This window comes from Stegostoma tigrinum, chromosome 4 (genome assembly GCF_030684315.1).
Source record: "Stegostoma tigrinum isolate sSteTig4 chromosome 4, sSteTig4.hap1, whole genome shotgun sequence".
Lineage (NCBI taxonomy): Eukaryota > Metazoa > Chordata > Chondrichthyes > Orectolobiformes > Stegostomatidae > Stegostoma > Stegostoma tigrinum.
In genome coordinates, this window is record NC_081357.1 from 48142619 (window position 1) to 48159197 (window position 16579).

The 16579-nt window shown below is 41.5% G+C and overlaps 1 protein-coding gene across 5 annotated transcripts in view; it reads right to left on the reverse strand.

The window, feature by feature from the left end:
• Positions 1-16579, reverse strand: part of me1 (malic enzyme 1, NADP(+)-dependent, cytosolic) — a 393143-nt gene that overhangs the window by 52943 nt on the left and 323621 nt on the right. For all 5 annotated transcript variants that reach the window (XM_048531809.2, XM_048531811.2, XM_048531810.2 and 2 more), the window contains one exon: positions 15868-16010. In XM_048531809.2, coding sequence (XP_048387766.1) covers positions 15868-16010 — 143 coding nt within the window. The remainder of the gene's footprint in view (positions 1-15867; positions 16011-16579) is intronic.

The window sequence follows — 16579 nt, forward strand, 5'->3', positions numbered from 1 at the left end:
CCCGCACCTCTGCCCTCACACCCCCTCCCCGCAACAAAAACAGATAGAATCCCCCTGGTCCTCACTTTTCATCTCAACGAGCTCCGGATTCAATAGATCACTCTCCGCCACTTCCGCCAACTGCAGTCTGACCCCAATAGAAGTTTCCCTCCCCACCCTTATCTGCCTTCTGTAGAGACCGCTCTCTCCACGACTCCCTCATCTACTCCCCACTCGTCCCACCACCCTGGCAATCGCAGGAAGTGCTGCATCTGACCCTACATCTCCCCCTCATCACCATCCAAGGAACCAAATAAACCCTTCCACATCGTACAGAGGTTCACCTGAACATCCGCCAATCTGGTTTACTGTATCCGCTGCTCACAATGTAGCCTCCTCTACATCAGTGAGATCAAGCAGAGGCTTGGAGACCGCTCTGTACGCCACAAATGACAAGTCCAGTCACGAACCATTCCAAACCCCCACCACCCCAAACTCCTTGAGTGACATGTCTATCCTGGGGTCCTCCAGTGCCACAATGACACCAGCCAGAAACCAGAGCAGAAGAACCTCATATTCCACCTTGGGAGCTTACAACACAATGCCTCAGTGTGGACTTTACCAGTTTTAAAATCACCCCACCTCATCCCATGCCCAGTCCTCCCCCTCAAGCCCACCACCTTGACCTGACACAACCTGTCCATCTTCCCTCCCACCTATCTGTTTCCCCCCCACCCCGTCCCACTGACCAACCCCCACCACTCCCTACCTGCACTCACCTATCACCATCCCACCTACCTTCCCCAGCCCTACCCCTCCTCTCTCTATTTATTTCCGAGCTCCCTTCCCCATCACCAAACAGTTCCAACCAGAAAAGTCAACTTTCCTGCTCCTCTGATGTACTTGGTCTGCTGTGTTCATCCAGCTCCACACTTATTTCCAACATTCTTGGAAATCTTTTCTGAATCCTTTTTAGTTTCACAACTTCCTTCCTATACAAGGATGGCCAGAATTACATGCAGTATTCCAAAAGCAGCCTCTGCAATGTGCTGTACAGCCGCGATATGACATCCCAACTCCTTTACTCAACGCACTGACTAAAATGGGCAAGGTACCAAACACCAGCTTCACTACCCTGTCTGCTGTGACTGCACATTCAAGGAAGCTACACACCTACCCTTCCGCCCCCACAAACGTGTCCAAATCCCACCACAGCAGCTGGTGCAAATTAAATTCAGTGGGGGGGGAAATAATAAACAAAATGCAAAAACACAACAAAACACACAATTTGGGAGTTGAAAACTAACCTCAGCCATAAAACTATCGCCATCTCCAATTGTTGTAAAAATTCACCAGGTTGACTCATGCCCTTTAGGGAAGGAAATCGGCCTGTGTTATTCAATGTGACTTCATCTTGACTCTGAATTAGTCCAGCAATTATGGATGAGTTTTAAAAAAATTGGCCTTGCCATTGATGCCCTTGCCCCATTAAAACAAAATAATCAGACAGAGGTGAGAAGAATTTACTTAACGCCATGGTCATCTTTGCATGCAGACTGGAACAAGCTATGCACAGAACATCAGTATACAAACACTAAGAGTCACTCTGTGTTAAGGTCTTAAATGTCTTTGGCAGCACTTTATTAACTGTCAGCCTCTGGCATTCTTTGAGAAGGATGTTATCCCTGCAGACATCAGGAGATTGTGCACTAACAGAGAAACCATTTGGGTAGTGATGATCAAAAACATACTTGGTTCATAAAAATCTTTATATTCATACATAGCCACTAGAGCAGTTTGGTTCTGCACAGTCTTAGCATATTGAGAACAAATAAGCATTGGAGTTTGATACTCCAGACAGTTCCAATAAACCAAAGGCATTTCTAACTTATCCAGCATATTATTTACATATATTTGAGGCACCAGGAGCAGCCGAAAACTGAACAAACCCCCTTTGTGTACTTTGGCTGAAAGACCCTTGATGATAGTCTTTCCTGACTGCACCTTGGAAGGAGATACTTCAAGCTGTCATCTGTCCTTCAAAGCATAGTCATGGACCTTGCAATATCTACAACACTCAGTCGAGGTCAACTCCTTTGTCTAAGATCAAGTTTCGAAAAGAACAGTGATTTTCACCAAGCTGAAGGTCCTCTAGACATGTTTGTCTAGGGGTGTCCCCAGGGAACAAACTGTTGAGCACAGAGTCCCGCATCATTGCGGTGCTTGGGACCAGTGATGATCCCAACATTCCAGAACTATTTGTCATGATTTCCCAGAAGTGGATATTTTACATCCTAATGTGACACTGAAAACTGGTTTGCAAATGGATTGGCTGTCTTGAGTTTTATATTTGCATATTTCTGTATATTACAAGACATCTCAGCTTCCTGCAACCCCACCCTACACCTCCAGGCATTCCTCAAGCTCAGAAACCCTGCAAATCTCCAGACTGGAAGTGGGGCCCAGAGTGGGAAGGGCTGTAATACTTAACCTTTTATTTCTGTATTCTTCTGATTTATTCCTAAGTTTTTGCACCTTCTGCACCCAAGATGGCACGAAAGTTTGTAACGCTGGATTTTTTATTTCTTTAGTTTCTTTAAACTTATTCCTAAGAATCTGTGCCTAGGTATTTTTGTATCCAAGTTGGCACCGTAAGGGGCGATTTTGTAAATTTTTCTATTGTACTCACATGAGTACCTGTGACAAAGCTAATTCTAATTTGAGTTCTTACATAATGCAGGAATGAGCGCCATTGGTCTTAAGTGCCCCATCACTCACTTAAAAATCCATACACTTCTTTTTAAAATATCATCTCACTCCTACTTATACAATTATGCACGGCTATTAAGTACCACTACTTACTACTCCTATCCCTATGCGTAAAGTTATTGATCCATTCCTGAAAATCACTGCGTTCAGCAGAATGACTTTAAAATGAAGCATGGGTTCCCATAAGAATTAATGCCAGAGTTAGGCTCCACCAAACGTTGTTTTTGTCACTATATCATGCATACATAACACAGTTTAATCCCCAGCTGAATCAAATTGCAAGGTAACTGCTAAATGCAAGAAAGAAAATCTAGCATCAAGGTTTGTAAAACTACACTATTTTCACATTGCTTCATGTAGTGGTAGAAATCATGGTTGAGTGCCGCTCAGCCCTGGCAAAAGTTGCACTGATCAACTTCTGCGACGAGATGGTAACTCAGTGCAAGTTCAGGACCAAAACAGAGAGAGCAGCAAGCTGGAGGGAAACAAAGGCAAGAGAGTGGCAACTCCAGGAAGGCAAGGCTAGGAGGTAGGGAGGCAGAGCTGGGAGGCAAGGCCAGGAGGGACTCGGATTAAAAATAACATTAAACTGGAAAGGCCAACATCGTGCGAAGGAACAGGCCATTAAAATAAAATAAGATTCAAACAAATTAATGTGAAATGCCAATGCAGACATTTATTTATGCAATTCAAATTCGCTTCCTGTTGTTAACTGATGTATGTGCATGTGGAAGTAGTAAACCACTTTCTGCTCTAATTAAAATAGAGATTTGTAATTAACAAGATGTAGTTACTTGTATGTTACAGCTAACATTGATAAGACAGACATTGTTACAGAGACCGAACATCAGCAAACAAAAAGGTCTCGTTCCTTTGAGATCTGAAGTTGTTCTCCCTCAAATCTATACAACATCAGAATAGAGGGTGGTGCCTTTGTACTTCTCAGTATTAATCTTTTCAAAGCTATATACAACACTGACCACTACTTCAATTTTATCCTCCTAGATTCAACTAATTATTGCTGTTTTCCCATTTACTAGTGCCCATTGATTCAAATACTTCTCACTCCCTTCCCTCCAAGCCTTAATTCCAACACCATTCCACTCAGCAGATTTTCCCCAGTGTGGGTGCACAGCCCTATTGTATCAGTGAGTTAGTGCTTTATTTAATCTAAAGGAAGCGAGAAAACTTGCTCCTGTTGGTCGACATTTAACTTCATTTTAAAACAAAGACATCTTTATTAGAAGGAGAGATTTCAACACAGTGACATAGCAAATGCACAGTGACAGAGCCCTGCAGTGAGATCTTTGCTTTTGTTTTCCTGCATAACATTTCAGCCAAGTGTCTCAGATGTTTTGCTAAATGTTTTCTCTTGGAAATTGAGAAATTCAATATACTTCTAAGCTTTCAACATAGTTCACAAAGCCTTAATTTAATCTACAGCTCTTATTTGGAAAGTCAGTCACAGACAAGCAGATAATATATGTAAGCATGTCCCTTACATTGAACAAAGGCCCTTTAACAATAGATTATGAAAGGTCATTGAAACATAGCTCTTAAGTGCTAGTCAGATGTTAATTCCAGCATAATTACAGCATTATCTTCCTTTTATTTGCTATTAGTGTCTTAAGTCAATAATACACCTATCATGCAGCATTGCCTGCAACTAATTTAAGTCACCTGGAAACTCCATCCCTCTGCAAAAATTCTTATCCTCAATATATAACGAGTGGATAAGATTTCCATAATACTTTAATAATTTGAACTAACCCGACTGGCAACATGGGCAATTTTGAAAATACCTCTGGTGATACCACTTTAAACTGAAGATGGTTTCCCATACTCTGACAAAGTTTCTTACTATTCACAGTGATAGTCAGCACCATGGTGTGCTAAAGTGATTTCATTGTATCCATCAACTATTTGTAAAAGCTGCTTCAAAACCTAAGAAAGGCACAAGCATCCTTCCTACAAATTTACTATACTGAGCTACATGCAGTAGCACGCAGCTACAAAAAAAGAGTCAACCTGGGCCAAACAAGGGCAAGATTAAACTGAACAGGACAATGCACATTATGTATACGTATGCTCATCAGGATTTTACAGATCAATTAGTTTAACTTTGATACTTGGAAAATTTTGACAAACAATAATTTGGGACAGAATTAATAGTCATATGGATAAATACAAGCTAAATAAGGAGAGCCAGCATGGATTTCTGAAGGGAAAATCATCTTCTTGCTGATGTTGATCTTACTTTGTGCACCTTCTGCGCAGCCATAATCTTGCGTGCCTCGATCTGTCTAAGCGCCCTACGATCTGTTTGTCGCCGTTTGCTATGACCTTCCTCAACTGCTCGCAAAACAGGGACATATGACTACAACCAAATCAAAATCTAACCTTTAACTGACATTTCACTTCAATGTTGTGAAGCGTTTACAGTAGATTGATGACAGCAATGCTGTTGATGTAGTGTACATGGACTGCCAGAAAACTTTTAATACCATGTAACAAATTTATCAACTTTGTGAACAAAATTGGAGCTCATGCAGAAAGAAAAGCTACAGTAGCAATGCATACAAAATCAGCTAAGTGACAGAAAACTGCAGCACTCAATGTATGGTTATCTCACTGGGGAAAGGTTTTAGTGAAGGTCTCTATGGGTCAGTGTTGGGATTCTTGCCTTTCCTGTCCATAGGAATGATGTAGACTTGAGTAGCGGGCACACTTCCAAAGTTTGCAAATATGAAACCTGGCAGCATTGTAAACTGTAAGGAGGATACTGTAGAATGTCAAAGATCATTGACAAAATAGATAGATAACTGACTTAAAAGTTCAATACAAAGATATGCGAGCTGCTACATTTAGTCGAAAGAGCACAGTGAGGCAGTATAAGATAAAGGACGTGCTGGAGCAGAAAGACTTCGGTGTACAAATGTGAAAGAGGTTAACAGTGGCAGAAGACTTCACTACAGCAGTTAACAAAAGACAGTGCCCTAGGCTTTATGAGGATAGGCACAGATTGCACTTAACCTGGATATAAGAGACAAGTCAGATTTCATCTGCAGCACTGTGTAGCTTTCACAGGATGTGAAAACATTGGAGAACGTGCAGAACAAATTCATGAGAATGGTTCCCAGGATGGGAAACTCCAGTTATTCAGATGAATTGGAGAATTTGGGACTATTTTCCTTAGACAGTAGAAGGTTAAGGGAAGATTTGATAGGAATTTTCAAAATCAGTTCATCCCTGTTATTGTTTTAGTGTTGTAGCCCTGCAATAGTTTGTCTTCAGGTGATTATTCGATTCCCTTTGAAAGTGACAAGAATTTTATTTGTTAATCACTCTCTGAACCTCTTGCCCGCTGGAATCAACTTCAGTTCACAACACTTCCAACTGTGGTTTCTTCTGCAAATGTCAATATTGTCCCCTCTCTCCCCAAGCCAAAGTCATTAGTATAGATGAGGAAAAGCCTGAAACTGATCCGAGGAGAGCCCCGATCTACACATTCATTCGATCTGAAAAAAGTTTATAAAAACAACTTATTCACTCTCAGTAGTGGGCGGGGGGGACGGGGGGGGGGGGGACAGTTAGGACAGTTAGGAGTTAACCACAATTGCTGTGGGTCTGGAATCAAATGAAAGCAAGAACAGATAAGGTTGGCAGTTTCCTTCTCTAAAGGGCATTATGGGATCAGATGGGTTTGTCCAACAATCAACAATAGGCACACTGTCATCATTAGCCTCTTAATTCCAGACTATTTTTTAAATTGAATTTGAATTCCATCATCTCCTGTGGTAGGATTTGAACCCAGATCCCCGGGCACATTATCTGGGTCTCTTGATTAACAGTCCAGCGATAATGGTGGAAGGCCATCGCCTCCCCTCACCACAACTTTCTATTTTCTTTCACTTTGCCAATTTTATATCCACGCAGTCACTCCCCGCTTTTACTCCCTAGGCTTTGTCACAAGACAATTAGGTGATTTAAATCACAACCACCAACTTCTCATCAATCCTCTCTTTGACATCAACAAAAAAGGAATTAGTTAAATGTAATTTGCCTTGACACTGTCTCTTAATTAATCCATGTTTGTCCAAGCAGCTTAACTTTGTCCTGGATAACAGCAGGCCAGACAGCATCTGAGGAGCAGGAAAGTTGATGTTTCTGAATTTTTTCTGAAGAAGGGTCCTAACCCAAAATGTCAACTTTCCTGCTCCTCTGATGCTGCCTGGCCAATGTTCCTCCTGCTCCACACTTATCTCTGCCTCCAGCATTGGCAGTTCTTCCTATCTCTAAAAATTGTCCAGGATTGTATTTCTACTAGGCTTCCTACCCAAGGTTAAATCAATAGCCTAGTTCTTAGGTTTGTCCTTACCTTATTTCGAACAAAGTTTGCAAACTTCCCATTGAGAAAATTCACACCAGTCCCTCTGCAACTCCCCCCTTAATTCCCTCAGCATTTTCAGGAGCATCTGATGTGGTCCTGATAACATCGCAAGGCTTAAGTACAGCCAATACTTCTAATAACTGCTCTAAAAGATTTAGACCATCCAGTGCCTCGATTACTCTTTTATTCACTATGGCTTTGGAAGCTGTTTACATTTGTACTTATGAAGGAAAAAGTATTCATTTAGCACCTCAGCCATGCCTTCTACATCCTGCATAAATCCCCTTTTACGTGCCTAATTGACAATATTTTTAGTTCTACTATTTATATGCTGGTTGAATTTTGGTGCAGATTATTGGAATTTTTTTGGTTCTAGCATGAGTTGGTGTTATGACGATTGGGAAGCAGTTCGCTGCCTAATGAAAATCAGGATCTGAACTTGATGCCTTTTGCTTTATCAGATACTTGTGCTAGTAGTTGGTGTTTCAGTTCATAAAAGCAGTATGGAGGCTGTATCCAAATATACCTGCCTTCATTATTGGGATGTTAATGTAGTGCTTCATAGATTACTGGCCTTTTCAAATGCCTAACTGGTAGCTTATTACCTGTACGAATACACTACCAGTAGAATTTTAATTATTCTGTTTTTCAATCTTCTGGCCTATAAAGATTGTTTCTCTGCTATATCACCCAGCCAGTAAACATGAGATCTGCTCAGCACTCATCCTGCTAGTACATTCACAGTTAGAGTGCTTGCAGGGTAATTGTGTGGAACATTCCCTTTTCATGTAAAAGATGCTGCTACAGAATAAGAGTTTTGGTAGACATGTTTCAGTGGCAAGAACTAGTACTTCCTAGCTGGAGCCTGTCTACTTAAACTAAAGGACCAAGGGCATGGCTAAATATCAATAGTCTTTGAACTGCAGTACCCCCCTCAGTAAGGTTCCAGCAGAGGCTCAGTTGAGGTCTGAAGGCCATTTTTTCTGAAGAAAGGTCACGTCCTGAAATGTCAGCATTCCTGCTTCTCTGATGCTGCCTGGCCTGCTGTGTTCCTCCAGCTCCACACTGTTATCCGACTCCAGCATCTGCAGTTCTTACCATCTCAGTTGAGGTCTTTGGTGTTTTATTGCAAAAGAGTTTGAAAAGAACTTGTATTTGAGAATCTGTGAAGCTACAAAAGCAGGTGCTGTCTTATTATGTCGACAAAGATTACAAAGGGAATAGGTGTATCAAAAGACATCTGGAAACAAAGGTACTCGCCAAATCCATCAAAATTTGATAAATACTTTGGAGGTGTAAAGGCTTTCTTCATTTGAAGAACCATGGAAGAAGAGGAGTGAGAAAGGAAAGCAAAGAGGGACAAGAGTATCACAAGAGAAAGCAACGTGGAAAACATGATGTTTGAATGTTTTTATATTCCTAATGAAATTTATATTTATTTTTCCATTTAAAAGTGCATGTTGCATAAATATGATTACTGCAGACAGTGGAGCAATTTTACTGTTATTGCACAGCTGTTAGGGTTTGTTTTAGAATCAAAAAATGACATCTAAAAACCTAAACAAATGAACAGGCGTGTCATTTTTTTTTGGCTTGCTCTTAAAGAGTAATCTCCCAGGCACGAATAGCAGGAGTAGCCGAAGAGAGAGAATTAAAAAAGTCAGAGGCAGGAAATCAGATGAAGGCAAAGAAAACCAATTCTTTGACATTCGAAAGTCATTCACTGAGGCTTATCAGTGTCTGTTTGGTTTCCAATTAGCAGTACCCAGAATGATGGACATGTGTCGGATTACCAATAATGGGGCAGTGTGTGCCTGTGCGCTGGAGTGGGTCCTTCGGATAAAGTCTGCTGAAATATATTGAACGAGAGCTAGCAACTTTACAGGAGAAAAGGACGGAGAAAGGATCACTGTCTAAATGACACTAGCTTAAACCTTTCAAAATATCTGTGCATTAGGACCACACAGGTGGGAACTGCTCAGTCACGATATCCAGAAATAAAATCCGTGCTTTGTAGCAGGCGCCTTCCTCTAATGCAGGGGCTGGAAACATAAATAGGATCTTGGAAAGCATTGCTCCAGGAATAGAACACAAGTTCAGTTTCACTACTTTGTCCGTCAATTCCACGCCTGTTCTTAACTAAAGCAACAAGATCCAAGTCTTGTTATTGTATATTGTCCTCGAAATATGAAGGGTTACAACCAATTAAGATTTCTCTGAATCCAGGATTGTGTGTCTGAGGTTAAGATTAGGTTGTGGACCATCCGAGTATTTTGGGTACAGCTGTATAAAAATGGAAGAAAGACCCTGTATTAATTGCTTTGAAAGTACAAATTAGATGATCCCTACATTGGAGAGATTCAAAAGCTAAACACTTAGTAAAAAGGGTATCATAAGTGAAACATACCTATCCCCTCCACACACATGCAGGGCAGTAACACTGAAACGAAGACGCAACTGTCAGTTCCAAACATCTCTGGCTTAATAGCAGGAACCAAATGTTTGTATTGGCATCCCTTGTTCCTAACTTTTCTGTGGTTACAAGGCTACATCCAAGATTGAAGCTTTGAGTCCAACAGTGAGCAGAAAACCCTACAAACCTTGTTTTTATGGAAAAGAGGGGAAATCATGTACATCGTGCTAAGGACACAGAAACTGGGGCTCCAAGGAACTAAGATTGGACAAATTCTGCGAAGGGATATTCAAATAATGTAGCACTTTGGCTTTGAGGCTGAGAACAATTGCTCATCACTTTCTGTTTCTTAGCTGCCACAGTCCATTCGGTGGTTGGATAGCACATCATTTAGAACAGAAAATGGAAAACATGATCAGCAATCAAAGCTTCATGTGTTAACACACAGAACACCAAGAGTTGCTGACTAGCAATTAACAGCCAATCGGACCTCAACAAAAGAAAACTTCTGTGCAATATATTAAAAATATCTTTTAACTGTGTAAATTCCTTTCCGAGCAATAAATGCAACTATTCCTTACTTCAGCCAAATTGCACCCAAAACTTGACTTGCAAGATTTTTACATTTTTTTTTAAAAAGGAAAGATCAGGAACAAAAACAAAGTTGCTGGAAAAGCTCAGCAAGTCGGGCAGCATCTGTGAAGGAAAAATACCGTTGCGGCTCTGGTGACCCTTCCGCAGAACACGATCTTTCCTTAGGGAAAGATAAAGTCCTATAGTCACTGAAACATGCAATTATGTTGTGACATTTTATTGCAAAAGCCAGCAGTTGGACAACTTTGAATTACCGGTTCATTGAATGATTCTAGCCTACACTAACCTTTATGTTGATTACACGAACACATCATCCAGAGCAGAGGGGACTGCAATACCTTGACTGGCCGCAAAACTAGATTTGACAGGGAGCCAGAAGGCCCTCCAGCCCATGCAGTCAGACAGCACTGGGAACAGATAGCGGTGGTGGTCAATGCCAGGCATAGTAACCGGGAGGCAAAGTACCGGGCTAATGGTAAGATTCTTGGTAGTGTAGATGAGCAGAGAGATCTCGGTGTCCATGTACACAGATCCTTGAAAGTTGCCACCCAGGTTGACAGGGCTCTTAAGAAGGCATACAGAGTTTTAGCTTTTATTAATAGAGGGATCGAGTTCCAGAACCAAGAGGTTATGCTGCAGCTGTACAAAACTCTGGTGCGGCCATACTTGGAGTATTGCATACAGTTCTGGTCACCACATTATACGAAGGATGTGGAAGATTTGGAAAGGGTGCAGAGGAGATTTACTAGGATGTTGCCTGGTATTGAGGGAAGGTCTTACGAGGAAAGGCTGAGGGACTTGAGGCTGTTTTCGTTAGAGAGAAGAAGATTGAGAGGTGACTTAATTGAGACATATAAGATAATCAGAGGGTTGGATAGGGAGAGCCTCTTTCCTAGGATGGTGAAGGCGAGCACGAGGGGGCGTAGCTTTAAATTGAGGGGTGAAAGATATAGGACAGATGTCAGAGGTAGTTTCTTTACCCAGAATTAGTAAGGGTATGGAACGCTTTGCCAACTTTAGGTACATTTAAGTCGTTATTGGATAAGCATATGGGCGTACATGGAATAGTGTAGGTTAGATGGGTTTCAGATCGGTATGACAGGTCATCACAACATCGAGGGCCGAAGGGCCTGTACTGTGCTGTAATGTTCTATGTTCTATGCAGTGCTGCAAGAAGTTCAGACACTCCACACAAGTGATCAAGTTGAATGACTAGGTCTTTCCGTTGCCATATCATACTCCCTGTGTTATTAGCCTCAGATAATCGCTCAATTCACCACAGCCCCATCATTCATCGACCAGGACTCATATCGTACATTCACATCAGTTGCCACACCCTTACACTCTCTGCATGCAAGCCTTACAAAAGGCATCTCACAGCTGCAAACACTGTGGCAGATATTCAAAAGTATTATACAAATAAACTACACAATACTTACTGACTCATTTGCTTCCTGCTTGCAAGGTAGGTTGATAGACAAAAAGGGCAGTTTAAACTAGCCTGGGAGACAGGCAGATGCACATTCTCCTCCAGACAGAGATGATAGTCTATGATAAGATAGTCCCGTCACAAGCCATGGTCTTTGGCCACTGAAGACAATGACATCCACATAACTATCCCTCTTCTGAGCACACTATTTCCCACTCATGCCACATTCTCTTTTATTTTAGGATAAAAGCAGCAGCTTATGCTCATAAATATCACCTCCAAGGTCCTCTCCAAGATAGAGGCCATCCTGACTTGGAACTATATTGCTGCTCCTTATCTTCCCCCACCTCTAATGATGGCAGTTTGACAACTGTATGCTGCCTGCTGATTTCAATATTTCTGAAGGATTAGCACAGGCTGAACACTGTGGCTGAGTCAAAAACCTCCAATGTCCTTTCTACACTATACAAGCTACAGCAGTTCAAGATGTCAGCTCACTACCTTTTTCCAAGATAATTAGGGACATGAACTAAATGGTAGCATTCTCGCAAAGACATCCCAGAAATTACTATTTATTGTTGCAGACAAAAAAGTAAACCCCTCTCAATCTTCCTCCTTTGCTACATTACAAACCTACCACTGTATCGCTGTGTTTTTTTCAGATACACAAAAAATAACGCATCCTGGTCAGACACTGGAGGAAAAGACTGGAAACAGTGATGTTGACAATGCAATCTATCAATTTTGGACTCCCAGCCCTGAGTCAGACACTCATACTGCACATTTGCTGAAGGACAAGAACAGAGATGTAATTTAAACATGGTGAGACAACAGGCATCAAATGACACAGAAATTCACTGAGACACTAGAGTCCATTTTCTCCAATGTTGTGCAAGATTATCAATCCTAATTATCAATAATTTTGACTTTTAATGAAGCAAGCAAAGAACCAAATTATATTCTGTTCAGTTGTGATACGTTGTAAAACCAGTGCCTGTCAGAAATAATAGCCACATGACACGTCAAAAATAAAGCCATGGGGTCCCGGTTGCTTTTATGGCTCAAAGTGGTGAGCATGGAGGCTAACAAATATGAATGTGAAAGTACTTTGAGGTAAAATCACTCAGATACAGAGCTGTATTTTCAATTGGTTTAGCTTTGTAGTTTGATGCATGCAATAGGTCTGAGTCTGAGTCTATTTGTCATGTTGACCTTTATTCTGTTTTTGAAATCAACAGTTATTGTGGATTCGCACATAATTCTCTTAGGTTAAAAGATTTAGAGAATAATTTGACGTAGCAGTTAGGACATGTGGGATGATATCAAATCACGTGTGGTAAGGGGTTAACGCTACATATTGGGTGGCACGGTGGCTCAGTGGTTAGCGCTGCAACCTCACAGCAACAGGAACCCGGGTTCGATTCCAGCCTCGGGCGACTGTCTGTGCGGAGTTTGCACATTCTCCCCGTGTCTGCGTGGGTTTCCTCCGGGTGCTCCGATTTCCACCCACAGTCCAAAGATGTGCAGGCTAGGTGGATCGGCCACGCTAAATTGCCCGTAGTGCTCAGGGGTGTGTGGGTTATAGGGGGAATGGATCTGGGTGAGATGCTTCAAGGGGCAGTGTGGACTTGTTGGGCCAAAGGACCTGTTTCCACGCTGTAGGGAATCTAATACTCTAGGTAAACACATGCATTTTCTACTGATGTCATCTTGTCTTGGAAAGTAGCTATGAAATTATAATGGAGATAAACTTTCATAAAACAAGATGATCCTTTAATGTGTTGATCATTTTTGAAGGAATGAGCAGAAAGTCCAAGCGATGCCACCTGAGATGTCCATCATTTTAAAGAAACTTAGCTAATCATATTGATGATGCACTATTCGTGCAACAGCAGGTCAATTAGAGTTCAGGATATATCTGATTATGGTCAGAGGTAGTAGCAAGCAAGGATCAACAAGTGGTAATTCCTAAATGGTTCAGTGTGCAAGGAGGAAGACCGATGACAGGAGGAGAACTTCAGTCCACAGAAGAGAACGAGAAAGGTACAAACTGGTGGTGAAAAGGGATTGACTGAAACACCACTGCTTTGATTACATATCATTCCTCTTGTTTTTGTTTTAATAAATAACAAACTCTGAAACATTTGTATCTGGGTCTAGTAACTAATCTGGACTGGAAAACTGCTAGGTTGGCTCCCACAACCTCAGTCTCAGAACATAGAATTAACGTGAAGGTGAACCCTCAAAAATTCACAACGGAAATGGTAGACAATTTAATTTTCTCAAACTGGTGGACCCAATCAGTCCAGATCACTGCCCATGTGTTGTTGGTTCAGTCTCAAGTTGGGCCATCTCGCCACAGTCTCACAGGAACAAAACCTGATGAACTACCTAGATTCAACCTAGCTGCCGGAAACACCAAAAGCAAACTCTTGTTGACCCTGTGAAATACTCCTTACTAATATATCTGGGTACTAGTGCCAAAATTGGAAGAGCTCTCCTACAGACTAGACAAGCTATAGCAGGACATAGGCATATTCACAGAATCATACTTTACAATGCACTGAACATACTCTCAATGTCCTTGGGTATGCTCTGGCCCAGTGGCAGGACAGAACCAGCAGAGACAGGACACAGTGGTAAACAGCCAAGGAGGACATGTCCTGGAGTCCTCAACATCGCATCTCGGCTCCAAGTCTCATAGCACCTGGTCAAATATAGACAAGGAAACCTTGTGCCGATACCCACATAGCACAGGCCACGACCTTCCACCCTCCCGGCTGATCAATCAATCCTCCTCTGTTCAACACCACTTGAAGGAAGCACGGAGGTCTTCCTCAAAGTGCATTAACCAACATCTCTACTGAAAGCCAGTTGCCTTCAAATGGTAAGTAAATAAACCTTTTCAGTCAGTCAATCACCACTCCTTGACTCGTCATGGTGGCTGAAATGGAGCTGACATAAAGGACAGCAGAGTGAAGACAAACATCACGACTGTTGTCAGGATACCTGGCATCAACATAAGTGTTTCACTGCCAACAGTCACACCAACTCGACTTTGAAGTGAAGTCCCAACCATTTCCAGTAGATGGCACAGTTGTTAAGTGACATCCACAAAGCAATCCAGGTGCTGTAAAATGACCCCAAAAAATATACATATTTAAAAACAGTCCATTCAGACTTGTTCAGTAGATAGGCCTCATTATGGCACCGTGGTAGTGCCCCAACTACTGACCTAGGTGGCCTGGATTTGAGTCCCACCTACTCCAGACATGTGTAATAGTTTCTAACTCCTCCAGGACAGCTGGGTCAGAGTCAGGACACCTGGACTCCACCCTGTGCAATGGGGAAGGAAGCCTGCAATCCTGTCAAAGATAGGTCAGTCTTTTTCTGCCGCCTGTCACTCTCAAGAAAGCATTAAATATATTTAGCTCCACTTGAAGGACAGGCACAGTAACCTCCTTTACACAACAGTGAATGGCAAACTGCAAGTGGTTCCAATCCCAAACACTTCAGCTGGAAGAAGCCAGATGCATAAATACATCATCATGGCTGACCTAACAGCTCCTGACAATGGCATCCTCACCCTGGAAAGGGGGTGGCGGTGAGGATCAGCTTGGAGTTACAGTTGCGACAGGGGAAGATTTCAATGAGGACACCATCAATGAAGAGCAGGCTCACACAGCATTCCTCACTGAGGCTGGAGAATTGTTTATGAGCATCCTGGGCAGATGTGGCCTCCTGTAGATTGCCCTTGACTGAGACACACACACACACACACACACACACACACTTTCAACAGTTTACCCTGTATGACAATGTATATCCATGTCACACAGCAACAATGCTTTCTTCAAAACTTGGATTTTATTTGCTGAATTTGAAGTTTCTCATAAGACAATGTACTGTGTGCTAACATTTAGTACTAAACATTATTACAAAATAAAGTTATTGCCAAATGGAAAGAAAAGTTAAACTTATTTCTGAATTAATTCTATACTTGTGAGTCATGTAAAATAATATTTATAAGCAATTATAAACTACTTGGATGCTTCTTATTCAAATGTTTACCCTATAATTCCCATGCATGGCACTTTGTATTTTTGTAATGCTATGCATTGCATTCTGAATAAATGAGTTATAACTAATGTGTTGCAATATTCTAATCAAACTACTTCAATATCACTGGGGCATTCGCAGAGCTGAATTATAAGTGGCAGTATCGTTATTAGAACTTTAGGTGTAAACTTCAATTCCATCAGAAAGTAAGATGACTTAAAGTGGAGACATTACCTTAGTCAACTGATAACATTGCTCAGCGGTGCACTCTGCTTTGCTGGTTGGATTGCTTAATGCAAATATAATTGGACTCTCATTGAAGCTTGCCATGTCTTTGATGATCTGTTCTTTAAATGCACCACCAATTGCAGAAACTCCTGGAAGAAGCAAACATTCAAATAAAGTCAATCCACAGGCTTCTGTCTCTGTACTTTCAGAGTAATGCTCACACTTCAAAAGGACAAAAAGCTAAAAACAAGATACCAAAACAAAATCAGAACTGGAAGTCAAAAGGACCTTTTGGCTTACACGAGACAGAATTCATAAGAAATACCAATGACTACCACATGCACACTGCCTACATTCAAGTCCTCAAAATATGAAAAGAAATTACGTAATAGTGTGCTGGTCATCTCCTCACACTACAGCAGGAAAATACAGATTCAAGTGTGTCCAGGATGTTCCACACATTGGTACTTCTGCAGGAAGCTGAAGATTGGGCAGCTGAAAGAAGCAAACAATGCTCGAGAATAGTTGCGAGAGTGTAAGACGAAGTAGGTAATTAGAGTTTGTAGAGTTATTTATGTTATGTTGAGTAACTAACAATGATTGAAATCTCAAATGAAGTAGCTATAACTGTGCTAATCAACATAGATAAAAATAAGCAGGAGCCACTATTCATTAACTTAGCCACAAAGATTGCAAGCATAATCAACTTAATGCGTCT